The following is a 27,226-nucleotide window of genomic DNA, read 5'->3' as shown; positions in this document are numbered from 1 at the left end:
AATCCATGAGTCCAGCTGGTCCTCTGGGCGATACAGTCTGGAGGGTGGCGGATGGATGGAGTTAGAGTCCTCGAGAGGCTCACAGATCACAAACTAGCGACTAGGCCTTAAAGTGACTTTCATGTTCAGCATTCCAGCCTGAGCAGATAAATATTGCCGAATGCTGAGCCCGCAGATCCGCAACACAGTGGTTTACTTGTGCTTATTCCTTTTTAACATGATTGCTATCTCTTTGGAATGATTATTTTTTTTAAAAAAAAATGAAAACCAACTTTACTCTGCATTTGATGCTAGCTAGGTAAGAGCTCTACTATTGGGAAAGGTCATATTTTCTGGAAAAGGTTTGCTATTTTAATTTCTTTTTTGGAGGGGGGGGGAACCCTGACATCAGTTTGACCCTGAACCACTCCTCCCCTTTAGCATTATAGGGATGCTTCCAAGTTTTCTGAATGTCGATCAAAATTTGAGAAAATCTGGGATTTGACCAAAATGTGTTGGCTGGCATCTGCGTGCTTCGCTCTTGTGCCTTAGGCAGCTCCTCTACAGAATACCTGACGTCAGGTGAGACTCTTTTTTTGGGGGGGGGGGGAGAAAACTGCTGGAGGAGCATGGCTGAAAAGCTAGCACAAGTGAGCAGAACACAATGCCCACAGCGGTTTGGATCCTACCTGTTAAATTTTGAGGAAGTAAAGTGAAATTTATCCAGACGAATTTTCGCCTTTGTTCCCAGCGAATGTTTGATTGATTAAAAAGGCAAGTCCGTGCTAAAAGCAACCAAACATCCAATGATATTTAAAAGAGGATCTCCTTCATAAATTAAGACACTGTGCTACATCCAAATGAAGCGTTTCTTTTTTAAAGGGGGGGGGGGAATCACTGGAACTGCTTTTCAGAGTTCAGGCATGGGCTTGAAGTACTGTGCCACTAAAGACTGTCACTATTTAAAAACAACAACCATTTTTAGAGACCGAAGTCAGTATATAATTACATTAAGAAAACTTTAAAGGGACTGAAGATCATTAAATAATTATAAATATTTCTTTAAAATTATATGACGACTCATTTTTTTCCCCCGAACAACCTCAAATTTTACACATTTATAACTTAATAAAATAAAACAAGATAGCCAAACACGCATACTACCTATACTGTTTTAGTGTGAGTAAGATATATTGCCATTCTTTTTTTCTTGCATAAGAAATAAGGTTTTGGTTTTTAAGAGGATTTTTGTTTTTTTTAATACCCAAGATTTTCTTTTTTTCCTTTTGGGTTGACTAAGGCAAAAGCAATCACATAAATGCATAACAGAAAACAGACCAGTCTGTCTTGGTACCTTGTAGAACGCTCTTCCGAAGCAGAATAAGTAGCGCACCTTAAAAGTTCATCTGGCGCGGTGCTCTGATAAGATGGAATTACAGTAATTTGAGCATATCTGAAGATACGGAAGCTGCACAAAACTATGTGCGCAAAGCTGTGGACGGCGTTGTGCGCGCACAAGGCTCCTATACATTGCTAGGCTGCAACCGTACCTGAAGCTCAAGGCGTATTTGTTTGTTTTGAAAATCAAATAAAGCACTGGCTTTGCCTTAATTAGCTAGCGGGAGTCCATGTCTCTTCGCTTGGCAAAAGAACTCGCTAATTCTTTTTCTTTAACAAGAGTGTGGACAAAATGGCCATCATTTCCCCCTCCTTTTTTTGGTGTGCGAATTGTTACTTTTTAACACGCAAAACTTGGGCCAACATTCCCGAGAAGGGGGAAAAAAAAATGTGCTTTGAGCCACGTCGACCGGAACTACGATTCTCAAATTGTACGTATGCAATTAGCTGTTAATATCCCCAGCTACACAGTTTGCACGTATCAACAGCATCTACTAAAAAAACAGGCACTTTATAATTAGCGGACCCTTTCTTCCTTCCCTTTTTTTTTTTGGCTCACAGACTTTAGGCCACACAGGTAAAATTTCAGTACGGCCTCCAAACAGACTCATCCATTCGGCCGCTAGAATTCAAGACTGTTGGGGAACTGCTGTGACTTCCGTCCGCTTCCACGCCGTCATTCTGGTTAGGCAAGTTAGGGTTTAATAGTGTGCTGCCGTTGGATGTGGTGGTACAGGGAGGAAGCATTCTGGAGGGGGAGCGGTCTCCCCCAGGCACCATAGGGAACTGGTATGATCCTGACGAAGTGCCATAGTAGAGATATGGAGTGCTGCTGGTCTGGAAGGGTCCACTTTGGTTTTGGGACGAGCCGGGGTAAGGTGGCGGTAAGTAGGTGTGGTAATGAGTGGTGGCCGACATACCCAATGACATGCCTGAGGTGACTGGCGGTGTATAGGTAAAGGTAGCTGGATAGTGCATTCGTGGGTTGGAGAAGCGGCTCTCAGTGAGGGATGAAATGCTTGTGAACTGCCTGGGATCTGAAAATGGGCCCAGCTCGGAAGCACCTAAAAATCGTAACAAGAGATGGGGGGAAAATTCTGTAAATATCCATTTTTTTTTCTTTTTGCTTACAATTGATGATATAACTTTTTAAAAAAAGAAAAGAAAAGAGAAAAACCCATTTCTTAAGTTCCCCAAAAGAACAGCAAATCATACTATATATACACCATGTGGAATTGCACCTGATACAAACAGTGGCCCTTTATAACCTCAGAGAATCCATGACCGCCAAATAACAGTGGATGGGCACTTGCAGCTAGACCTGTTTTGGGGTCCTCCTAACCAGTGTGTCCCTCTAAGCTGAGTTAGTGTGAGCTAGTCCACAGTTTTTTAGACTTTGGCTCACACTTTTTTGTCTTGGCTCAGGAAAAATGGCCCCAGAGCAAACTAATCTATGCAGTAGCCAAATCACTTGCTCACAAAGTAGAATTTTTGCTCACAAGACTCCACAGCTTAGAGGGAACCCTGATCCTAACCCACCCCAAGCCTCCATATTTGATCAACAAGTAATACAGGTATTGATTTGATACCTACCAGAACAATAGTAACGGAAGACGCCTGTTTGGCCCTCGGTTTCCAGCGGTATGTGAAGCCAGCCTTCTTTTGCTAGAAACCCAGACTGCCGTGCTTAGGTATTCTATAGGAAGCACTGTACGTGTTTTATATATGCATGCAGGTTTGTAGGTTGGAGATCTTATTTTGTATCCTAACATGCCTGCAGCATTTATTATGGGAGGGGGGAGGGAAACACAATTTGAACTTTCGGACAACAAAAGTAGGTCTGATCTTGTTTATGTGTTGGAAAATGTACATGGATGGTTATACGGATACACGAAACTGCCTTATACTGAATCAGACCACATTCTGTATTGTCTACTCAGACTGGCGGCAGCTTTCCAGTCTCAGGCAGAGGTCTTTCACATTATTTAAATGTTCAGGGGTGGAATTCTAGCAGGAGCTCCTTTGCATATTAGGCCACATCCCCTGAGGTAGCCAATCCTCCAAGAGCTTCCAAAAAGGAGCGTTGTAAGCTCTTGGAGGATTGGCTACCTCACGGGTGCGTGGCCTAATATGCAAAGGAGCTCCTGCTAGAATTCCACCTCTGGTTCCCTCTAAGCTGTGGAGTCTTGTGAGCAAAAATTCTACTTTGTGAGCTACTGGCATTAAAGTCATGAGCTACGGCATAAATCGGTTTGCTCTGGGGCCATTTTCCCTGAACTAATGTGTGAGCCTGAGGCTAAAAAACCTGTGAGCTGGCTCACACTAGCTCAGTTTAGAAGAAACACTGTTTATAACATGAGCCCTTTAACTGGAGATGCTGGGGATTGAACCTGGGACTTCTGCATGCCAAGCAGAAGCTCTACCACTGAGCCACACATCCTCCATAGTTGAGCTTGGATCCCATTTAAGATTTCCACTATTGGAAAAGGGGGGTGATTTTTCCTGATCTCTCTTCCTGCTGCAGTTCTCTTGTTCTTCCCTAATGTTTGTTCCCTAGGGTCCCTTGTTCCCAAGGAGCAATATTTCAGGGTTCCTCTGGGATTGAAACAGCAGCGGGCAGGCAAGGATGTCCTTTTCTGCTGACGGAAATCTCTTCCATCATTGGAGATTAACTGTGGGATCCAACCCATAGGTGGAACGTAAAGTGGATTTTTTATGAAACAGTTTGGTCACGAGAAAAAAACGAATGAAAGCATCCTGAAAAATACACGTGAAGCATTTAATCTGCTACAAAGAAGCAAAACGATGTTTCCAACTAACTGTGGTTTAATCAAAGGATCTGAAATCTGTATATTAACAAGCACAAATCACCCTGCCCTCCTCTCTGCCTTGATCTGTTATGGATGCTCCAAGGACAACTATGGTTAGAGCTATACGAGTCTGCTGATTTAAAGCTAGTTATAAATCTTAGGTTAGAAGCACACTCGGGTTTAAGTTTTGGTTAAGATCAGGCAGACACAATAACGGTAGAGGGGAAGGCCTGGGCATTCTCTAGGCTAAGGGGCTCTGAGATCACTCCGTCGAAGTGTGGGAGCCCCCAGTGAGGCAGCTCCCAGTTTTGAGGGCTTCTTCCAACACTGAATCGAACTCAGGTCGTGAGCAGAACTTGGACTGCAATACTGCAGCTTACCATTCTGCGCCATGGGGATACCTATTAGATTCCTTAAAGGTAGAGGTAGTGCCCTGTGCAAGCACCAGTCATTTCCAACTCTGAGGTGACGTCGCAGAGAACCAGTTTGGTGTAGTCTGCGGACTCTTATCTGGGAGTACCGGGTTTGATTATCCACTCCTCCACTTGCACCTGCTGGAATGGCCTTGGATCAGCCACAGCTTTCACAGAGGTTGTCCTTGAAAGGGCAGCTGCTGTGAGAGCCCTCTCTGCCCCACCCACCTCACAGGGTGTCTGTTGTGGGGGAGGAAGATAAGAGATTGTAAACTGCTCTGAATCTCTGATTCAAAGAGAAGGGTGGGGTATAAATCTGCAGTCTTCTTCTTCTACACTTTACCCCCAGCAAGCTGGGTACTCATTTTACCAACCTCAGAAGGATGGAAGGCTGAGTCAACTTTGAGCTGGCTACCTGAACCCAGCTTCCACCGGGATTGAACTCAGGTCGTGAGCAGAGCTTGGATTGTAATACTGCGGCTTACTACTCTGTGCCACGGGGATACCTATTACATTCCTTAACCATAGCTAAAAGATGGGAAGTGTTACTTCTATACCAGCCCTGATAGAAGGCACAGGTAAGGCAGAACAAGAGGAGGGAAAGTACTTCATAATAAACTTGACATATTACACAGTATACAACAAAACCACTGACTACTTCCTATCTATTTGAAGTTTTTCTTCCACAAATATTTGGAGGATATTTTCCTTCTCCAATTACAAAACAATAAGAGAGGAACAGAATAATGAACTCAGAGAGGTCATCTCTAAGCTCCCAGCTGGGAATTTTGCAGAATTTCCAAGTATAGCGACATCCATTCACCTATTCCCCTCCCACCTTCGCTATCAAGAATCTTCACTGCATAACTGAAGGTATGGCATCGAAGAAAAATATTTTTAAACAATATGTTCATTTTAGGGGCTATACCTGTTAAACTCAGCTTCTGCCTGAAATGTCAAAGAGCTATTAGGGTTGTACATGACTTCACTCCCTGATACTTAATAGCTTGCTCCACCAAGTGCAGTAGCCATTTTGTGATTCCATCCACTGCCCAAAGTCATAATTCTAAAGAATTCCACAGACTGAGAAAGGCTGGGAACCCTGGTTTATTTCTGTTGGCCTCGTTAGTTTTCCTTTCATAAGAAGTATATAACTGCAATAGGGTTGCCATTCCCCAGGTCCCAGTGAGGGAGCCCCCAGTTTTGGGGGTCTTCTGCCTGCTGCTGGCTACCTGGCTGGTGGGGGAAACGCCAACCTCAGATGGCAACGTCGTGTGGTGACGCTCTGGTTTTTGAGCAGAACTCTATTGTTTGAAGGAGATTTTACCACAGAGTTTTGCCTCAAAACCACAGTGTCGCAGTGTGACATACCCAACATGACATTACCTCCGTGTTATGTCATCATATCATAGTGCCCCAGCCCGCTCCCATCCTGTTGGTGCGTTGTCAGGATCTGGCAACCCTAAACTGCACCAAACAGGGGTTCAAAAGAGTAGTTTGACTCCACTCTCTGCCTCACACTCAGTTTGGGGTCTTAGGCAAACAGTGGACTTCCATCCAACCTGGCATGCAACTGGCAGTCGAATACATGCATATGTGTGAGAGACCCACAAGCAGGCCTCAGATTCAGTGGGAGCTCACAGGAGTGCAGCTCCTGAACCTTTCTGAGGGTTCCACCTCCTCCTTCCCACCTTGTCCATTGAATAGCAGGTGCAGCTGCATAACAATCCCTGGATGAGCTCTACCACCTATTTTTCTATAAAACAACCCCTGCCCACAAGGAAATGTGGGGGGCATTTAATTTTCTCTTTCCCTTACCTGAAAGTCCCTGTAAGCCACTCCTGCTCTCCTTTTTTCTCTCCTTCGCATGCACCATCTAATTTACCTTTATCTGCCTCCCTATCTTCAGCTTTCCCTCCCCTTCTTCCTTCCCCCGGCAGCCTCTATGTGGAAAAACTATTGCCCGGTTGTGTGGTACCAGCTGCCAGACTGGACCCAGCTACACAGTAGGAAACCCGCAAGGATTTGCAGGAGACACCTCGTTTTCCCCTTTAGCCCCTCCCACACACTATTTCCTTTTCCTCTCCTTCTGGCAGACCCCATATCTTCACCTTTCCCTGCTTCCTTCTCCCCTTCCCACCCACCCGCCTTTTTTCTGCCCTTGTGTCTTCAACAGGGCTTTTTTTTTGTAGCAGGAACTCCTTTGCGTATTAGGCCACACACCCCTGATGTAGCCAATCCTCCAAAAGCTTACAGTTGGCCCTGTAATAAGAGCTCTGTAAGCTTGTGGAGGATTGGCTGCATCTGAAGTGTGTGGCCTAATATGCAAAGAAGTTCCCGCTACAAAAAGAAGCCCTGGTCTTCAACTATATTTATTATTTCATTCATACCCTGTCTTTATCCCCATTGGGGGCCCAACCTCTCATCTCCTTCATTTTACCCTCAAAACAGTGAGGTAAGGTAGGCTGAGAAAGTTTAACTGGCTCAAGGTCATCCAGTGAGCTTCCAAGGCACAGCTGTGATTCAACCCAAGGTCTTCTGGACTGAAACTCTAACCATTTTGCACACTGTCTGTTGTGGGCTGGATGCTGTTGAACAGTAAGTCATGCAAGTCGCATAACAGCAAGCTCCATGGTGGCTGCTAGTAGTGAGCCTGGCCCCATGAGTTCTCCCTCAAAAGCTAAAACACCCATGGAAAGGGCTCTGCCTCCCACCCCCCCACCCCCGTCTTTTACTAACAGAAACCCAAGGGCTGAAATATGTGTGGTTGCCTAGCAATGGCCAGAGGGCATTGCTTTGTTAAAGTTACAGGCACTGCTTCTATTATTTGGGGGGGTTTGCACCTTTAATATATATATTTTGAAGATTCTCCATTTTTCTGTACATCTGGGGCATTTTTCATATTTAGGAAGATCCGTCACGTCTGTTCATGGCTTCAGTCTCTGGACTTAAGAATCTACAATCTCTGGATTTTAGTATCTATAATTCTCACAATGAGAATTAGTGTATAAATTAGTGTATAAATGCAGGAAGGAGAATCGGCCAGAATTACAACTGATCTCCAAACTACAGGGATCAGTTCCTGTGGAAAATATACTGCTTTGAGGGAGTGGATTTTAGGACACTTTCCCTTGCTGAGGGTCCTTCCCAAACTTCACCCTTTCCCAAGTTCCACCTCACAAAACTCCAGGGATTTTCCAATCCAGTGTCAGAAACCTTAGTAAGAAGTGGTTGTTTATATTTAAACGATGTAGCATTAATTTTTGATGATTACTGCCATCAGGTTTTGGTTTTGTTTTTTTTTGAGCAGAAACGCAGTTCTGGCTGGCTCGGCATCAGGCGGCGTGGCTTAACATGCAAATGAGTTCCTGATGGGCCTCTTCTTAAAACAAACAAACATTGCCATCCACTAAAACTAGCTGAGACGAGTGCACCTATTTTGCCTTATGTGGATGATGTCGTGATTTTGTCCCGAACGAGGATTGGACTAAAAAAAGGCCTTGCGATCTTCCTCCAGGTATTGTTGTTGAGAAAGCCTGAAAAGGGCCAGCCCTAGACTGTCTGGCATCCCTAAGTGAGGTTAACCTCTGCCCCCCCCCTGCACTAACATCACCAAGTCACATGGGGGGGGTGCCAAATTCATCACCCCCAGAAGGCTGGTGCCCTGGGCAATTGCCTAGTTTGGCTAGAGGCAGGGCCAGCCCTGAGCCTGGCGATTAACTACCCAAAATCTAAGATCCTAGTTTTCAGAAAATGGAACCTTTCTCAATGGGCTATCAGGGGTTCCAATATTCAGCAAGTCAAGGCCTTCTTCTATTTGTGGATGCTGTTCTTGGCAGACCTACCTGGGACCCCGCAACCCCCCCCCCCCCAATTTAGAACAGCGCTTCATAAAGCAAAGCCCTGTGCAAATGCCGTAAACAGATTTTTCCACAATAAGGGAGGGAAGTATATTCCCAGAACTGTGCAAGCCTTTAATTTGAAAGTGATTCCCATCATTCTTTACAGTTCAGCTATTTGGTCAAAGCTATCTCTGATAATACTGACCGATCGCTAGCCCAATTCTGAAGGAAAACATTGAATCTTCCCTGCTGTGTGTCAAACATTGTATTACAAGCAGAATTTGGGCAGATATCCTTGGAAACAAGAGCATGGTTGTTGTTTTTTTGCCTTCAAACTGAGATTAAAACAGCTCTTTGCTGAATTAGGTTGGTCAGTTGCTTTAAATCCCACAGATCAACTTGGACGAAAGCCCAGGATGAGAAACCGATGGAAGTTAGAATGCCGATTGATGATATTTTTGAGATGGGCAAAAGCAACGCATTTTCTCTGCTCAAAAAGCGAGTCCTTGAAACTGACCATGGTAGTTTGAACCTGAGAGCCTGCGGAGTATGCTCACCCCTGTTTTTTTGGTCTACCTTACCCAAAATCTTCACCCCACCCCATATATACTATCTTACCATCCCACGTTACTGCAGAGCTCTTTTGTTTGCAAGACTGAACATTATACCTACAATCAAGGCTATTTTTGTAGAAAAAGCCCAGCAGGAACTCGTGTGCATAACAGGGCACGCCCCATGATGTCACCTTGTTTCACACGGGGCTTTTTTGTAGGGAAAAGCCCAGCATGTGCTCATTTGCATATTAGGCCACACCTCCTGATGCCAAGCCTGGTGGAGTTGTGTTTCTGTGTGTTCCCGCTCAAAAAACGCCCTGCGTATAATAGTTTTGTTAGGAAGATTTCTGAATAGGCCATACACTGATAGAACCTGCCCTCGTGATAGAGATCCTTTCATGCTCTGCTGGAATGCAGATTTATATATATGACACAAGGGTACAAAAGGAAAGGAAGTGCATGTGCAAGCACAAGAACAGGAGCCTTTTAGCAGGTAGCAGGCCCTACTGCTTTTCACAGGCACAATCTGAACAGACCTCATGCCGTGGGTCCACTTGAGTACCTTTTTGCATTACGGAAGGATTCCTTTTGCACAAGCAGAGTCGAAACAGGAGTTCAGCACTGCGTTTCCTCTTAAAGACTTGGCAATACCCACTCCCAAGGGCGAGTTTCTAGCACCGTGTTGATTTGAAAGTAAGCCTGATTCAGCAAATTCCTCCGTCCCCCACAACTGTCCCTTTATAGCCACTATATTCCCAGCTGCTTCTGCTGCTCCACGCTCGCTGACTAATCACTTCTACCAGCTCTGTATGGCTCTGCTCAGCTGTGTATGGCTTTGCTCGCTATGCTGGATTCCTCGTCTGATGAAGTGTGCTTAAGAGCACACGAAAGCTTACGTTCTGAATAAAAAGTGGTTGTTCTTAAGGTTGCAACTCGACTCCTGCTTTGTTCAACTGCTTCAGACCAACACGGCTGCCCGCTTGGATCTAATCACTTCTTGTTCATTCAAGGTGCCATGACTCCGTTACTGCGGTGCAAGAGCTGCAAGTGCTCCTTTCTTCTTTGCAAAACATGCAATTGCTCTTTTTTGCTCTTTAAATTGCCCACTATCAAGCAATTTTTTTGGTTGTTCGGTTGCACAGTCCCGTCAGACTCTTTGCGACCCCATGGACCAAGTCACGCCAGGTCCTCCTGTCTTCCAACATCCTTTCCTAAATTACTAAATCACAATTATGCGGCCTGGAGATCATAAGAACATAAGTCATGTTGGATCAGGCCAGTGGCCCATCCAGTCCAATGCTCTGTGTCACACAGTGGCCAAAAAACAAACAGGTGCTATCAGAAGGTCCATCAGTGGGGCCAGGATACCAGCAGCCCTCATCCTGTCTCCCCCTCCCAGCACCAAGAATACAGAGCATCATTGCCCCAGACGGAGAGTTCCAACAATAAGCTGTGGCTAATAGCCACTGATGGACCTCTGCTCCAGATGTTTATCCAATCCCCCCTTGAAGCTGTCGATGCTTGCAGCTGCCGCCACCTCCTGTGGCTGTGAATTCCATGGGTTAATTAATCACCCTTTGGGTGAAGAAGGACTTCCTTTTATCCGTTCTAACCTGACTGCTCAGCAATTTCATGGAGTGCCCACGAGCTCTCGTATTGTGAAGCTTGTGAAAGGCAGGTTTGGGAAGGGCAGAGACCCTTAGCTTAGCACAGTGCCATAAAGTCCACCCTGCAAAGCAGCCATTTTCTCCAGGGGAATGGTCACCGTCGTCTGGAGATCGGTTGTCGTCCCAGGAGTTCTCAAGCCCAAAGCCTCTGGGAACTTCCCAACCCAGAGTAGATAAACCTAGTAGGCTTCAGTGACTTGGCTGTGGGCTCCCATTAATTTTTTTTTTATTTCCCGCAATCAAAAATGCACAATCCTAAACAGACTAAGCAGAACTGAGCATTTGCTGCAAATGGATAAGGAGGTTTTATTGCCTACAGATGCCCTTTGAGGTAGCTGTTGATACATTACTCACACACAAGATGCCTTTTCACAATAACATTCCTTGCACCGTGACTAATTGTCACAGAGATATTTTATCAGATGCGATGGAAGCATTTAATTGGGGATAGCGTATCTCTAAGGAAGCATGTTTTCCCTAATCTCTGCCTTTCCCATGACAGACCATCTGCACAGATGAAAACACACATCTCTAAAGCACTTTCTTTTCCCCAAAAGCCCACTCATTCGACAAAAATTAGGTTCTTTTTCTTTTATACCGTTCCTTTTGATTAGCTGGATCACTGAATAGCCTTAGGTGTCTAGTTTGTCCTCTGCAGTCCTTCACCTTTTCAGACCATCAACAGAGACTGAACCTATCCCTGACTTGGATAGCCGAGGCAAGCCCGGTCTCCTCAGATCTCAGAAGCTAAGCAGGGTTGACTCTGGCAATACATGAATGGGAGACCTCCTTGGAATACCAGAAATGGAGGCGGGGGCGAGCTTTATTGGCAGTTACCTGACATTATTAATACAACCTTCTGAAAGATCAAATAGCACCTACGATTGTTTTATACGTTTTTACTTAAGACATATTTTTATATTTTTATGCGACAGCTTATGAATACTGTTTTTTATGACCTTTCAATGTGAGCCACGCTGAGGCCTGCTTCAGCGAGGAGGGCGGGATATAAGTCGAAGTAATAAATAAATAAATAAATTCAACCACCTCTCTAAATATCCTCCAGGCCCCCAGTACGGATCAGTTACCAGAGGTTACCATGACTTCCAGGTGTGTGTATGCACAAAGAGACATACACACACAGACACACGCACAAAATACCAATCCCCTCCCCACAAAAAACAGAGACTGAACCTGAGACATCTTCCATAGTTTGTCTTAGGTGATCCAACAGGCTACAGCCCCCATGTTCAGCCAACATTTAAGTCCGTTCTATGTACTTGTGGGTCTCTGAGTGCCACAAACAGGTCGGAGGAGGGAAAAGGGAGAAGGCCCTGAGAAACTACAGCCATTCATAAACCTCCTTTTTGTTTGCTCCTGCAGCTGTGTTATTGGACACTTGTTCTATGGAGTGGGAATTTTGACCACAGTGTCACATCTAAAATCAACTAGAGCAGGTTATCAAACATGCAGCATGGGGGGCGAATCAGGCCCCCGGAGGGCTCCTATCAGGCCCCTGAGCAACTGGCTGTCATCTGTTTCCTTCTCCCTCTCTCTTGCTTCCTTCTGCGTAACAGTTTGCTTTGCAAGGCTTGCTCAGTTGTACAGGAGCTACAGAGCAAAGCCTCTGTTTCCTGCATTGGCTGAGGCTCCTCCCTTGGGGAGGAAGTGGGGAGGGAGAGCTTGTTTTGCCAGGCTGTCTCAGTTGCACAGCAGAGCTACTAAGCCAAGCCTCTCTTCCTTCTATTGGCTGAGACTCCTCCCCCTCCTGGTCTCCTGGGGAAAGGAAGGAAAGAGCCAGAGCTTCTTTTTCCCAGTTTGCTGGATCCCATGGGAGAAATACAAAGAAAGCACCGTTAAGAACAAGTGCTAATGTTTTAATCATGTTTTAAGTTTTAAAAAAGCACAAACTTTAATTGTGTTTGTCTGTGTCCTTTATAAAGTTTATATCTCTGCTATCTAATCTTAAATAGGGACACACGTGGCCTGGCCCGACAAGGTCTCATTTATGTCAGATCCGGCCCTCATAACAAATGAGTTTGACACCCCTGGTCCACCGGGCAGCTAAAAGGATGGCATGCCTGCAGGGCCCCTAGACACACAATCCAGACACTGGTTGAATAACTGCACTGGATAACTGCACAAGGGAAAATTGTGGTCTGTCTCCATGCCCTGCAACCCAAGGTTGGACGAAGTACCTTACACAGCTGCCAAAACAAACTGAACCAACATACATCATCCTGCTTTTATCCAGACCAGGAACTAGATCCAACTCACTTTTCTATTGCTGAATAAGGGAGGAAAAGGAGAAATCCCCCCTGACCACCCAAACAGGCTGTACTGAGGATAATGGAACAGACATGGACAAAAGCCATGTGGGACAAAGACTTTTAGCAGGGAGGGGAATTGGGCAAGTCTGAGCTGGAAAGTTGGCCGGATTCAGCCTCAGGTCTCGGTAATACACATTATGTTGGCTTGTTCCTCCACAGTCAGATAACTGAGGAAAGGGTGTGAGTTTTTTAGTTGGGTGGTTTTAGTTGGGTAGGGTTTTTTTTGTTTTGTTTTCAACTGTCCTTGCCTGTCGCATGGAATTTTCTGAACAATGATTGGAATGACTTCCGTTCTTAACTCTAGCTTTTTGCCTGGCAAAGGTGTGGCTCTGCTATTTTGGCAAGGCGTTCAGACCCCTGATGTTAATGGCACTGCTGTCCTCTTCTGACGTTAGGGTTGCCCATCCCAGGTGGGGCCTGGAGATCTCCCACTATTACAACCAGGGGTGGAATTCTAGCAGGAGTTCCTTTGCATATTAGGCCACACACTCCTAATGTAACCAATCCTCTTGGAGCTTACCAAAAAGAGCCTTGTAAGCTCTTGTAGGATTGGCTACATGAGGGGTGTATGGCCTAATATGAAAAGGAGCTCCAGCTAGAATTCCACCCTTGATGACGACTGATATCCAGATGACAGAAAGCAGTTCCCCTGGAGAAAGTGGCTGTTTTAGAGCAGGACATCTATGGCATTGTACTCTGCTGAGGTCCCTCCCTTCTCCAAACCCTACTGTCCCCATGCTCTATCCCCAAAAGTCTTCATATATTTTCCCACCTAGAGCTGGCAACCCTATATAGCGTACTGCCCTGGAGAGGCCTCTGATCTCTTTCTGGCTGAGCACTGCATGCAAAGGATGAATGTATACAGGCATTGTTTAGTAGAAAAAGAGGTGCCAGAGATCATCTGCACAACTCACTTGCATATGCCACATACTCCTGACATCACCAGAAAGTGTACTAAATTATATTAAATTGTACCTTAAAATGCTTCTTGAATTATAATTGTCATTATTTATTTACTTACTTATTTATTACTTTCGTTTTCTATCCCGCCCTCTTCGCAAGCAGACTCAGGGCGGATAACAGTCAATGAAAGCACAATTTAAAATTACAATTTAAAACAATAAAATTAACTATTAAAATACATTTCATGGTGCTACTCAACCTTACTCCCATCATACTTTTTAAATTACTTTCTCCTGTGTGGCCACAGTGGCATCATGAAGATTTCCATCCGTCTGCTTTATATGTTTTGGTTATTTTCCCATTTTTTTGGGGGGGGGGGGAATATTAGAAAGCTTGTCAAATCTTAAGAGTTCAGCAAAATTCTCACAGGGGAGGGGTTGAACAATGGAGCCCAGAAGCAAGTATGGGGGGCAGGGTAAGAAAGAAAGAGCACAATAAAATTTAGAGGTTCCGGAGCTCTGCTCCGGTGAGCTCCCGCCCAAAATGAGACCTGCATCATGTATATAAGACAGTATGATTTCATGGGGTTATTCAAACCTCTCAGTTTAATGACCGCTGCCTTCTCTGCATAGCTGATGTCTGAGTGTCATAGGTGAACAGCATTGCAATTGTTAAGTGACTGAAGATTAGGGAAGGAAAGAAGGCTTCCCGATCATAGTTCCTAGCTTACTGTGCAATCCAGAGAGCAGAAAAACATGCAGTAATTTCTCCACTGACATCTACAAATGCCGGCTAACACTGCTTTTTCACTTCAAGCGCTCTCTCTCTGGTTTATCTAAAACAATGCAACAAAATGTCCCATGATTTAAAGCCTTTTGGCCCTCAATAGTCAGCCATGTTAGTACATAATGTACTCTTGCATATACTGCCTCTTATGAATGACACACTGATGCGGACTTTTAAGAAGGCTACAGGATAAGGTTATAACTTTCAGCCACTGCAGCCAGGATTTGTCTGTCAATAGAAATGACCCCTTAGGGTATTACAAACACACAGTCTGGAAGGATCTTTAAACAATTCTCCCTCCCCCTTCATGTAACAATTATTAAAATGATATTTCCATTTTCTGTGACATTCTGGAAAGCAGCGTATGTAAGGACACTGTTAATATGCTAAGGGATGCACAATCCCCCTTAGACTATCGCCTCTTACTCTCACTGACTATAGCTACACATCCACAGTATTCCAATGTATTTCTCTTTTAGAATAGTGTATCAGAATAATGCTTTTTTGTATTGACATACTCAAATAAGGGATACTGGCTGTTTATCTCATTACATATACCAACCCATCTTCCACTATATTCCAATGTATCTTTTTTTTCCTAATGGCAAACTAGAATGATGCTTAAACCTCTTGAGAAACTAATGCCCTCAATTTAAACCCAGAACTAACAACAAACTCTTGTTTTTGGTGCTTTACACCTAATGACATAAATCTGCTTTTTATCACCCGTCGTTGTCGTTTCAGCCCAATTAACACTAACTAACAAACACAGACCCCAATTTGTGATTCTTTCAGTCTCCTAAAAAACATTTCCATGACTCTGCATACTAACTCACTGCCCACTTTCTCTACATTTAGGACTGCTTGCCATTCCATATTTTTGTCCGATGAAGTGTGCTTAGAGCACACGAAAGCTGACATTCTGAATAAAACTTAGTTGGTCTTAAAGGTGTGACTTGGCTACTACTTTGTTCTGTTGCTTCAGACCAACACGGCCGCCCACTTGGATCTAGCCCCTTTCGGTTGTTACTGCAGACTTCCTGTGAGAATCATTTCAAAACCATTACAGGCACTGTGCTTTAAGTGAGAAGTAGGCTTGTAATTCCTAGGCTAATTGCAACATCAACTCTGCAAAAGGGCAGCCGAGACGGCTGTTCGAGGGGACACGCAGAGTCCAGTTCTTCAAGAAACGGCTCCCAAAGTTCCTCCTATCTAGCAGAAGGGAGAAGAGAGTTGAGTTTAGAAAGCTGGAAGAGGGGACCCAGGGACGGCCCTGGGGTGCTGCTCTTGTGGGGGCACCAAATCGGGTGGCCCCCATGTGACTTGTTGACATTATCAGTGTGGGAGGCAGGACCAGAAGTTAAGCCTTGCCTAGAGTGCCAGATAGTCTAGGGGCGGCCCTGAGGGGACCTGGTGCTCTTTTGCAGGTGCTGTGGAAAAGGTCTCTTCCTGAGACCCCATACAGCCCCTGCCAGTCATGGTTGCCAAGCTGCTGAAGACAGCTCCCCCAATCATCACTCCCCTTTTCCAGAATCCTACTAAGCCCACAGAACTCACAGGGTCATCCATTATTCATGTCGAAACAGGCGCCCTTCCTAAGCATGAAGAGGACATCTAAGGATACCCTTGCACTGTCTTCATCAACATTCCATTTGGATTTAAAAGACAGAGATGAACAGAGCTAGCCTGTTATTAACGTTTCTGTGAAAAGTGCTTGCTCTCTGTCCCTAGCTGAATGTAAGTGGGTTATGCAGCTGCATTAACAGAAGCACAGGATCCCAACCACAAGAAGCAATACGCAGGCCAAGAGGGGGGATGCCACCCACCTCCCTTGTGTCTGATGACCGGGAGCGAACTCCCAGCAGTGCACTGGGGGCTCTTCCCGCGATTCTGCCCCAAGCAGCTGTTTGAGCGGCTCTACCGAAGAACTGGCCCGGTGTTTGGGTCCAGTCCTCAGTTTTCACACGCTGGGAAAAATCCCATGCGCCTGACAGGAAAAGGAGGGAAATAAAAATCGAATCCATATAACATCTAACCATGTGCAGAAGCTCCTGTACAAATGAGAAATCATGTACCTTGTGGACAGTAGGCTACTTTATATTTACAGAGAAACGCCCCCTCTGCTAGTCTCTGTACCGGTTTCCAGAGTTATAACTTGTCTGTGGTGCTTGCCAATGTAGAAGATAGGGATCAGGTTAGAACGGATAAAAGGAAGTCCTTCTTCACCCAAAGGGTGATTAACACGTGGAATTCACTGCCCCAGGAGGTGGCGGCGGCTACAAGCATAGACGGCTTCAAGAGTTTAGTTTATTGGATTTATATCCCGTCCTCCCTGCTGACGCACGCTCAGGGCGGCTCACAAACATAATAGAATAACAATGAAAACAGTTAAATTCAACATTAAATGAAACATTTGTTAGCCTCCTGGGTGAAGTATTTTAAGCTGACTTCAATGCACACAGGGTGTGGCTGGTTTCAAGTTTCACTCTTGGCCTACTCGGAGTCTGGGACCTTGCGAGTAAGGCATTAAGAGAGGTGGTGGAGTTTGCGGCAGTCGTGCTGTTCCTTTTGGTGCTGATGGTGCTTTGCACTCTTCTCTTTTTCTGGAGGAACAGAAGGTATGTGTGCATGAGCACAGCACCACTGGAGACCAGTTTGACCAGAGCAAGCCATGTTTGGTACCCAGAGGGGATCGGATAAACATACGGAGCAGAGGTCCTTCAGTGGCTATTAGCCGCAAGGTTTAGATGGAACTCTCTCTCTGAGGCAGTGATGCTCTGTATTCTTGGTGCTTGGGGAGGGGGGCAACAGTGGGAGGGCTCCTAGTGTCCTGGCCCCAGTGATGGACCTCCTGATGGTTCCTGGGTTTTTTGGCCACTATGTGACACAGAGTGTTGGACTGGATGGGTCATTGGCCTGATCCAACATGGCTTCTCTTATGTTCTTATGACTGAATAAATCTAATTGTACCAGAACCCGACAACTTTTGTGCCAATGTGTTCCACTCAATGGCACTGAACAAAGTTATATACGTACTAAAATTAAAAAAAAATCATTGTACATCTGACATTTAGAGTCTAATTCTTTGTAATGGTTAGCCAACAAGCTCAAATTTGTACAAATTACAAATACTGCTTCACAGTGCAATCCTAAGCATATTTACTCAGAGGTAAGTTCTATGAAGCTCAAAGGGGGTTACTCCTAATAAATATGTTGGGGATTCCAAAGGGGCAGCTGAGTTTAGCTTTAATGTACTTTCTCCAGATTTTTTTTTTTTTTTACCATAAGCTCTGAATAACAAAGAGGACATCTAAGAATATCCTTGCACTGTCTTTATCAAAATTCCTTTTGGATTTAAAAGACACAGAGATGAACACACCAAGCCTGTTATTAACATCTAACGGTGCCCAGAAGTTCCTATACAAATGCAGGATATGAGAAATTCATGTACTCTGTGGATAGAAGGCAGCTTTATTTTTACAGAGAAATGTCCTCTCTGCCAATTTTTGAACAGCTTTCCAGGGTTATGAATGGTCCTGCGTTGTTTGTCAGTGAAATAAAATGTGGTTCAGTCCCCACAAACGAGGGAACGAACTATTGTCATTAGAATCCTGTTCAAATAATAGACTTCCCCTACCCTACCCCCACCCCCTACTTCCGGGTTTTTTAAAAAAATGTCCTTGATGCTTTAAGAACTTGATTAAACGCTTTTAAGCAAAGGGAAGGGAAGATCCTCTTTGAAACTGAATCTGTTGCAGGACAGAAGCCAGCGTGCAGAGCGCCAGTTCCTTTTAGAGAAGGCCACCCACTGTGGCAACCGAAGGCCACGTGACTCCTCTGTCACATCCTGAAGCCATTTCCAGCCCCGTGCACGAGTTTGTACTTCTATTTAGTGAGGAGGACAGGGATATATTGGGAACACACATATGGAAGCACTTTCAGAGAATCCGTTTCCATGAAATCCGTAATGAGCCAAGGGGGCTTCAGATGTGGTGTGCTTCAGATTAGCCGAAAGGGGGGTGGGGGTGGGGAAGGACAAATCTACTCTTTCAAGATCTTTTATTTTAGTTTCATTAAACCCACGCAAACGTAGACGTTAATAACTTATGGGTACCAAAATACTGTACCAAAAAAAAAAAGAGAGAGAGACCTTTCTGTCTTAAAAATAACAGCCCTTAATATAAATATTCTTATCGTGAATAAGGGAAGAGACATGAACGTCTCTCAGCAGCTGCCTGCCAGAGGTTTAACTCCCCCCCCCCCCCCAAAAAGCACTATGTCCAGTTTGTGTGTGGGTTAGGAGGTAGGAAAGGCCGCTTTATCCGACAACATGTGCGGTCAATTGCAATCGTTTTCCAAATTTCAATTAAAATGATAAATTGACGGTTTTGTAAAAGTCGAATAAAATGCTATTCAGATGGGACACCTCTGGGTCCTGGAACTTTCTCCCACGGCTTTTTTGTAGCTCCTGGGCCACAGTAAAATGAGAAATTCCAAACTGGAAGATATTATGCTTATTGCCAAGTGAGATTCCTGGGTGGCATCTGGCAGTGTCGTACCCTGAACTCGTGTCACGAGACTTCCGCTGCATGCCCAAACTTAGATGTATGCTGACTTCCTCTGAGGTTTCTTTTAAAATTTATTTCCAACCACAAGCAGCCTGGGGAGGCTGTGGAGAATGATGGGATTATCTTTTCAGCTGCTGAAAGGGGTAACTTGGAGGGAGTAATTTGAGAAGAAAAATGGACTCCCATCCCCTGCATCTAGATTAGAGCCCCGCCCCCCGCAATTGCTGAAAGTTACAAAAAATAAATGTTAGGGAAATGTCACGTCACCGAGGACTAAACTAGATGTGACATCATCCTTGTGACTACCCATGAAGAAACCACCACCATTTTAAAGTGATTTTAAAAGGCTGGCTGCAGCATGGTACTCATCCCCCTGATGTAGGATTGCCTGGTAGATTGACTTGGTCAGTGGGGTGGGGGGTCTCCCAACATGGTTCTGGGACAGTGGAAGTGATACTGGGCATTTTCAGGCCTACTTCCGGTCAGGGGTGACACTCTGTTTTTTGGGCAAAACTCTATAGAAAAGTTGGCTTCAAACCACAGAGTTTTGCCCAAAACCCAGAGTTCCCCCAAACTGGAAGTAGGCCTGAAGTAGGCCTGAAACCGGAAGTAGGCCCAGAAAGGTCAGTTAGGGGCAGGATTTCCCCCCATGGCCAGCGGCGGGCAAGAGTCTGCAAAAACGGCGGTTCCCCCACTCCCACTGGGGGAGGGGGCTGGCAACCTTACCTCCACACGCCTTTTCAAGTGCCAAAACAGTCTAAGGAGTTGCAGACATTTTGGCAATTAAGCGGGGGTGGGGGGGAGTGTGATGGCATTCTCAATGCAGCCATGAGGACACCGTCAAATCTGCTTTGGCTGTCAATGATGTGAAAGCTTTCCCTAACATTTGTTTTTTTGTAACTTAAAAAAAAAAAGGTCCTTTCTGCAGGGCACCTGCTGTCTGCCCCTTTTCAATTAATCTGGTCGCGTTTTTAAAGGAAGCTGTATAGCTCCTTCAGCATATTTTATCTTGAAGACATCAACACAGAGAGGACAATTTCACCGAAGCATCACAAGGATTGGTGATCGGGGATTCACAAATGCTTCGCTATCCTCGCAAGGCTGATCACAGCCCAAGCTCTTCTCCAGAGCATGGAGCAGACCATCCCTACAATCCTGCTGTGTTTTGGAGATGCAACATCACACAAGTGAGACCACCTCGCTGGGGAGGGGGGTATACCACATATAGGGTTGCCAATCCCCAGGTGAGAGCAGGGGATCCCCCGGTTTGGAGGCCCTCCTCCCACTTCAGGGTCATCAGAAAGCGGGGGCGGGGGAGGGAAATGTCTGTTGATTGCTCCATTATTCCCTATGGAAACTGATTTCCATAGGGTATAATGGAGAATTGATTAGCTCTGGCGGGGCTGTTTTTTGAAGTAGAGGCACCGAATTTTCAGCATAGCATCCAGTACCTCTCCCCAAAAGACCCTCCAAGTTTCAAAAAGATAGCACCAAGGGGATCCAATTCTATGAGCCCCCAAAGAAGGTACCCCTATCCTTCATTATTTCCAATGGAGGGAAGGCTTTTAAAACATGTGCAGTCCCTTTAAATGCGATGGCCAGAACTCCCTTTGGAGTACAGCTATGCTTGTCACAACCTTGCTCCTGGCTCCACCCCAGAGGCTCCTGACTCCACCCCCAGAGTCCCCAGATATTTCTTGAATTGGATTTGGTAACCCTAACCACGTAAAGTGTGGCTCAATCACCTTCAACACCATGTCAAGATGAATACAGCGCTAGGTGGGCAGAGCAATCTTACCAATGTTGTTCCTGTCCTTCCTCTCACTCATTGGGGAGGACTATCTGGGGAGTTGTGGAGGACTCCTCTATGGCTATGACTACAAGAGAACGTAAGAGGCATACAAGTAATTTTACCTCACAAGTAGTATTGAAATCCTCAAGATTATTACTGGACCAACTACTTTCTCTTCATAATTACTGGCTGCGTAAGTTATGGAGACATGCAGAGAAATGTGTATTCAATAAATACTTTTATATGAATTTGATACCTTCCCCCCTCCGCCCCAAATCAGCCTTACTTCTGGAAAGTTCCTCGTTAGAAAGCAAACTAGATGCATTTTAACATCGACTATTTCCAACTCAAATTGACCAAGTCAGTTGAGGATTGCAATGGGAAAGAGGAGAATGGAAACAGATTTTTTCCCCCAGACTTATACACACATTATAATTTACTGAGAAAGCATAAAGACCAGTGTTTTTAAAACAAAATTGCTATTTTTCAAAATATACAACTTTTTTTGAAAAAATGGCTAGAAACTGATGAATGGGGAAAGAGATAAAATGAAGGATGGAGCTCATTTTCCCTAGGAGAAAAGGGATGTCAGCTCACCATTTATGTTTGAAAAGCCTGCCTTTGCAGAGTAAACTTGCTCTTTAATTATGAAATGTGTGGGGAAGCAGGAAACCATGGTTATTCCATGGTGAGGGAAATGCACACTGTGCATGCTCAGAAGCAACTTTTCTTCCAATACTGGATCTGAAAACGAGATCCCCGAGAGAGTTCTGGCACAAACGAGCTCTAGAGAGAAGTTCTATAGAGGCGGCCCCATTAATCTTTTGTGGCAAAACAAAAAAGCGACCTGGTGATTCTCATGGCTGCACTACATTTCATGGCTATAGCTTATTTCATCAGGAGTGTGAAGTAAGTCCTCATTCAGTAGGTATAACAACGTAAATGGACATAAAGGAGAGAAATTGTGAAGTAAAAGGCCCTGAAATGCAAGAACGCACACTCTGTGATTATTTCTATGCAAAACTCCAAAAAACAAGATGAATGTGATCATCGTTCACAACAGCTGTACCTGTACCAGTGTAAGCTCTGGTTAAAACAATTACATCTACCCTTAAATTCTAATTGGGCCATTTTTTAAAAAATGCGACAGTATACCTATTGCTAGAAACTCTATTTTGTTTGTAAGGGCCATTAAAAATGTATTTTGTCAGTCCAAGCAAGGTACCATTCCCTTTCCTGCCACCCTCTTTACTTCCGAAACAACACAATATGGGTTCACAGAAATACCCTACGGTTTCCTGGGATATATGCTTCAATTGATTTAAAATTAAATCTATAATTCTTACTGTTTGTTGCAAAGGGTCATAAGTCCATGGCAGAACACTTTTTTTTTTAATAATCTAAACTTTATATTTTAAAAAGTGTTCTGCCTTGGAACGAACTAATAAGTATTACAGATTTAATTTAAAATAAACTGAAGCATATATCCCAGGAAACTGTAGGGTATTTCTGTAACCCTATATTGTGTTGTTTCGAAAGTAAAGATGGTGGCAGTAGAGGGAATGGTACTTTACCTTACTCAACTCTTAGAGGAGGCCAACAGACTGTTATGGTACTTTGGAGGGCACTCTGAATGCCATGATGCTGAGGGATGCAAGGTTACGGCAATGGCGAAATTTCAGCTGTATATCAATGCCAGCCAGGATCTGTGGATCCCACTGTAGGCTAAGAAAACATTAGTCAAATTGGCTTTGTATCCAAAGATGTCTAAGGCAACTCAGTGGGTAGAGGAAATCCAACATTGTTGCTAGACTATCAGTCCAGCAAACTGCCAAAGCGGCTTTACAGTATCAGCAATAATCAAGTTGAGAAATGACAACATGTTATTGGTGTTCCCCTACCATGACCCTGACCCCCCCCCCCCCAGTCTCCCATCAATCCATTGGGTGAAACTGCTGCTACGGGGAAGAAAACGATCCCTAGATCCACCAACAGCAATATCCTCTCCCTCTCTAGACCGCTGCACTCCTAACTCCATGCGTCTCGCATTCCCCAAAGGAGTCAACACTCAGGTTTAGAACTACCATTTTAAACAAATGTGTGACGGAGCCATTCTTGGGGTGCTGCTGCCATTGTCTTGTTCAGAAAGCTGTGTTAACGGTTGCCGTTTGTTCGCTGAAAAGAAGCAGGGAGGGAGACAAGGAAGAATCCATTCCCGATCCAGCTTATAACTGCTAACTTGGCATCCAGGAACGCTGTTAAATATGGTTCCAACATTCTTTGGCTTACACTTTGACCGTCTGAAAAAGACTTAATCGCTTTAAAGTCAACCGAAGCCAACTCACATTCCAAACTTAAAGGACATATTTCGAGTGTGATTTTAAATAAGGTTTTTTTTGTGCACCTGATACCTACTACGATTATTCACAGAAAAAAAGATACAGGGACATTCCCCAGTTCAGAAACAGAATTCTTCTTTCAAGTGATTACATAAGCATCCACCACTACAATTTGTAATACTTCAGCGGTGGAGCATACTTGCAAAATCAGCATTGGATGCCCTTGATCTTTGCTTGTCAACTTTGGTTCCGCGCTGCTTTATTTCAGATTTTGTTCTCAGATTTTTATTCCACTTTGGTTCTTTGACATAATTCCTTTTCATGAGATTGTCCCTCTTCCTTCGTGTCTCACTCGACAGCTCTTGCAAAGGGTATTCTAAGCACCATCTGAGAATACCATCTCCTGCCAGTTATCCCCTTTTGTCTTCTCGCAGTGCGACGATGATCAGCGTGCCACATTTAGACTGATTCTGCAGTCGCTGTTGCTCTGCCCTGGGTTTCTGCTTTCGCCGGATCAAGCAATCAGTTCTCCACCAGCTGCTGCACAGCCGCATTTTGACCTGCAGCTCCCTCCGATTTCCCTCACATCTACTCAATCACTAAGAAATAAGATCAGTTCTTCTGTTCCATTCCTACTGAGAGCCACAGTGTAAGCTTACAAGACTCTGGAAGCTGCTTCTCCATTTACGAAACTGGCTAGAGTTATTTTTACCAAATATATTCTCACGGATGATTCTCGCTCCTCTTCTTTTTAAATGAGTCAAAATGCTTGCGTCTTTTCTTTAAAAAAAACAGTCCCGACTTTTAAAAATAGCTTAGTTTCACAGTTGTTTCCAAACTTTGCACACTGTTTTGTTCTTCCTGGTAGGTCCAATTATTTAAGGCACATTAATCCATTTCAAATGGAGACTCGCTTAAAAACACAGGAGTGCTCTTCTTCATGTCCCGTTATATGTGGAGAAACATGTTTATTTTGTTCTGTTCATCTGTGGCATGACAGTCACTGGCAAACTGGGTTTTCTAGGTTTCTGCAGTGCCTCAAAAGCTACCTGTTAAAGTATGAAATCTTCCCCAAGAGACACAACCAGATCTCCTGGGATGGAAATATATTTGCTTCGGACGGGGCTTTTTTGCAGAAAAAGCCCAGCAAAACCTCTCATTTGCATATTAGGGCACACCCTCCAACATCACCATTGGTACACACAAAAAGCCCAGCAGGATCTCATTTGCATATTAGGCCACACCCCTTGATGCCAAGCCAGTCAGAACTGCTTTCCTGCTCAAAAAGAACCCTGGCTTCGGTACCTGTGAAGGGACTGAGGGTGGGACAGTGTCCCCAATACACTTCTGCAGTTTTAGGATAATTTTAATGGAGATATGAAAGCTTCCCATATCGCACCACGGACATCACTTTATAATACATGTTTCATTTTCAAACCATGAGTTTATTTAGAGAATATACACTCTCCTACTTAAGCACTGCGATGGAAGTCTCTCTCTCTCTCTCTGCCTTTTGTTTGTTTGTTTTAGAAGTAAACAGCTGTTCCTTCTCTGCAAACAGAAGAGAGTAAGAGGCCAGTTGCACCTTAAAGACTAACAAAACTTGTGGCAGGATATGAGCTTTTGTGAGTCACCGCTCACTTCTTCAGATACTCACAAGAGCTCATACCCTACCACAGTTTTCTTTAGTCTTTAAGGTGCTACTGGGCGCTTGCTCTCTTGTACTGCTGCACACAGACTAACATGGTTGCCTGTTTTGATTTACATAAGAACACAGGAGTTGCCATGTTGGATCAGGCCAATGGCCCATCCAGTCCAACACTCTGTGTCACACAGTGGCCAAACCACCCCCCCCCAAGTGCCATCAGGAGATCCACCAGTAGGGCCACGACACTAGAAGCCCTAGATCGAGCTCTCTGCAAACCTATCCTCTTCTTTCCCCTTACCCAGGGCTTTTTTCTGTAACAGGAACTCCTTTGCATACTAGGCCACACACCCGATGTAGCCCATCCTTCTGGAGCTTACAGTAGGCCCTCTACTAAGAGCCCTGTAAGCTCGTGGAGGATTGGCTACATCAGGGGTGTGTGGCCTAATATGCAAAGGAGTTCCTGCTATAAAAAAAGCCCTCCCCTCACCACGTTCCCTGACCTGGATGGCTCAGGCTAGAGTGGTCTCATCAGAGCTCGTAAGCTAAGCAGGGTTGGCCCTGGTGAGTACTTCGATGAGAGACCACCTAGGGATCCAGGGTCGCTACGCCAATGCAGGCAATGGCAGTATTCATCTCTTGCCTCGCAAGCATTACAAGTCAGCTGCGACTGGACGGCACTGTCCATCACTCAACAATCGCGTCGTTAAATCTGTCCTAACACCAAAGGAAGTAGCACTGCTCTGGAAAGAAGATTATTCCTATAAGCCCCTAAAAGACTCTACTTTCCTGTGGCTTAATGCGATCGTTCTGAAATAGTACACTGAGGCCTACTAAGCTGCATAGGCACACGGCCCAAGTACCAGAAATGCAGGGCCGCCAACTGCAGCCATCACCGTTAAGTGCAAAATTATTTAAAACACTGACCATGATCCAGGGAAAGCGGGGACAATGTAAGATGCAGCAATCCAACAACTGGATCTAGATAACATTTCCATAACGATGACGCGGCAGCCACTTAAGTGTGTACCATGGGGTGGCTACGATGACATTGCCAGTTGGTTTCTGTAGTTTCGTGGTTCCTATGCTCCTACCGCTGTTCTGAAGACCAGAGAAGTGAAGGGAATGAAAGCTCTAGCTCCCATCTCAGTATTTGCTCATTGGATCATCCTTTTAAGACAGTCAAGACTGCTTTGCTACAAGTCTCAGCTGTTGTCTGTGGCGGCTTTGGCTTTATTACATAAGGCCTTCCAGACGCATGGTGCTTTCACATACACTAAATAATGTGCTTTCAATCCACTTTCAGTGCACTTGCAACCCTAACGGTCACTGAAGTGGATTGCAACTGTATTATTTAGCATGTGCGAAAGTTCTTGCAGTGAAAAGTGGCTTCCCTCATGAAGTTCAGAAAGCTATGCAAGGGAAGCCTTTCAAATGGTCCATACAGTGGACGTCTTGGATTCAGGGGTGGGGAGGGGGGTAGCCATATTGGTCTGAAGCAACAGGACAAAGTTTGAGTCCAGTGGCTTTTTCTCCCCACCCCCTCTTGGGGGGATCCCCCCCACCCCTGATGTGATGTCTCGGCTTGACTTCGCGAACGAAGATTTAAGAAAGGTGCAGTAGTCCGCGTCTGCTGCAGGCTCGCTGGTGGCTGACAAGACCAATGCGGGACAGGCAGGTCCGGCCACAGTGGCTGCAGGGAAAAGTCTGATTTGGGGTTGGTGCTGTAGCAGTGCGATTCTTCTTCAATATGTGATGTGATGTAATGACTGAATAATAGCACTTTAAAGACCAGGGGTGGCCAAACTTGCTTAACGTAAGAGCTGCATAGAATAAATGTCAGATGTTTGAGAGCCACAAGACATGAACATCATATGTTTGAGAGCCACAAGACAGGATGAAAGGCAGGCAGGCAAACAGATAGTGGGAGAGGGAGGCAGAAAGAAAGCAACTTTAAATGCATTCTCCAAACTGTCAGCTGGCTTGGCTTGAAGAAGTGATTTAAAGAGAGAAATGCTTTCTCTGAACCAGCCAACAGGGTGGTAGGGGCTTCAAGAGCCACACAATATGTGTGAAAAAGCCACATGTGGCTCCCGAGCCACAGTTTGGCCATCCCTGTTAACAATGCTATCAGGGTTTGCAATCTTTTTAAATGTAACTGATTTTATGGATATTAATATATGTATTTATTTTAATGTTG

General features: G+C 44.8%; 1 protein-coding gene across 5 annotated transcripts in view; it reads right to left on the bottom strand.

Annotated features, from left to right (window-relative positions):
- RUNX2 (RUNX family transcription factor 2) overlaps window positions 1–27,226 on the bottom strand; it is a 439,127-nt gene that overhangs the window by 118,053 nt on the left and 293,848 nt on the right. For 3 of the 5 annotated variants that reach the window (XM_060231212.1, XM_060231221.1, XM_060231229.1), the window contains one exon: window positions 1,492–2,441. The exons of the other annotated variants lie outside the window; for them this stretch is intronic. In XM_060231212.1, the coding sequence (XP_060087195.1) occupies window positions 1,963–2,441 (479 nt within the window). In that variant the 3' untranslated portion in view covers window positions 1,492–1,962. Of the gene's footprint in view, window positions 1–1,491; window positions 2,442–27,226 lie in introns of those variants that run through there. 5 annotated transcript variants of the gene reach the window in all.

Source organism: Heteronotia binoei, chromosome 1 (assembly GCF_032191835.1).
Source record: "Heteronotia binoei isolate CCM8104 ecotype False Entrance Well chromosome 1, APGP_CSIRO_Hbin_v1, whole genome shotgun sequence".
Taxonomy (NCBI): Eukaryota; Metazoa; Chordata; class Lepidosauria; order Squamata; family Gekkonidae; genus Heteronotia; species Heteronotia binoei.
Note: the sequence above shows the minus strand (reverse complement) of the source record. Positions and strands in the feature narration are given on the sequence as shown.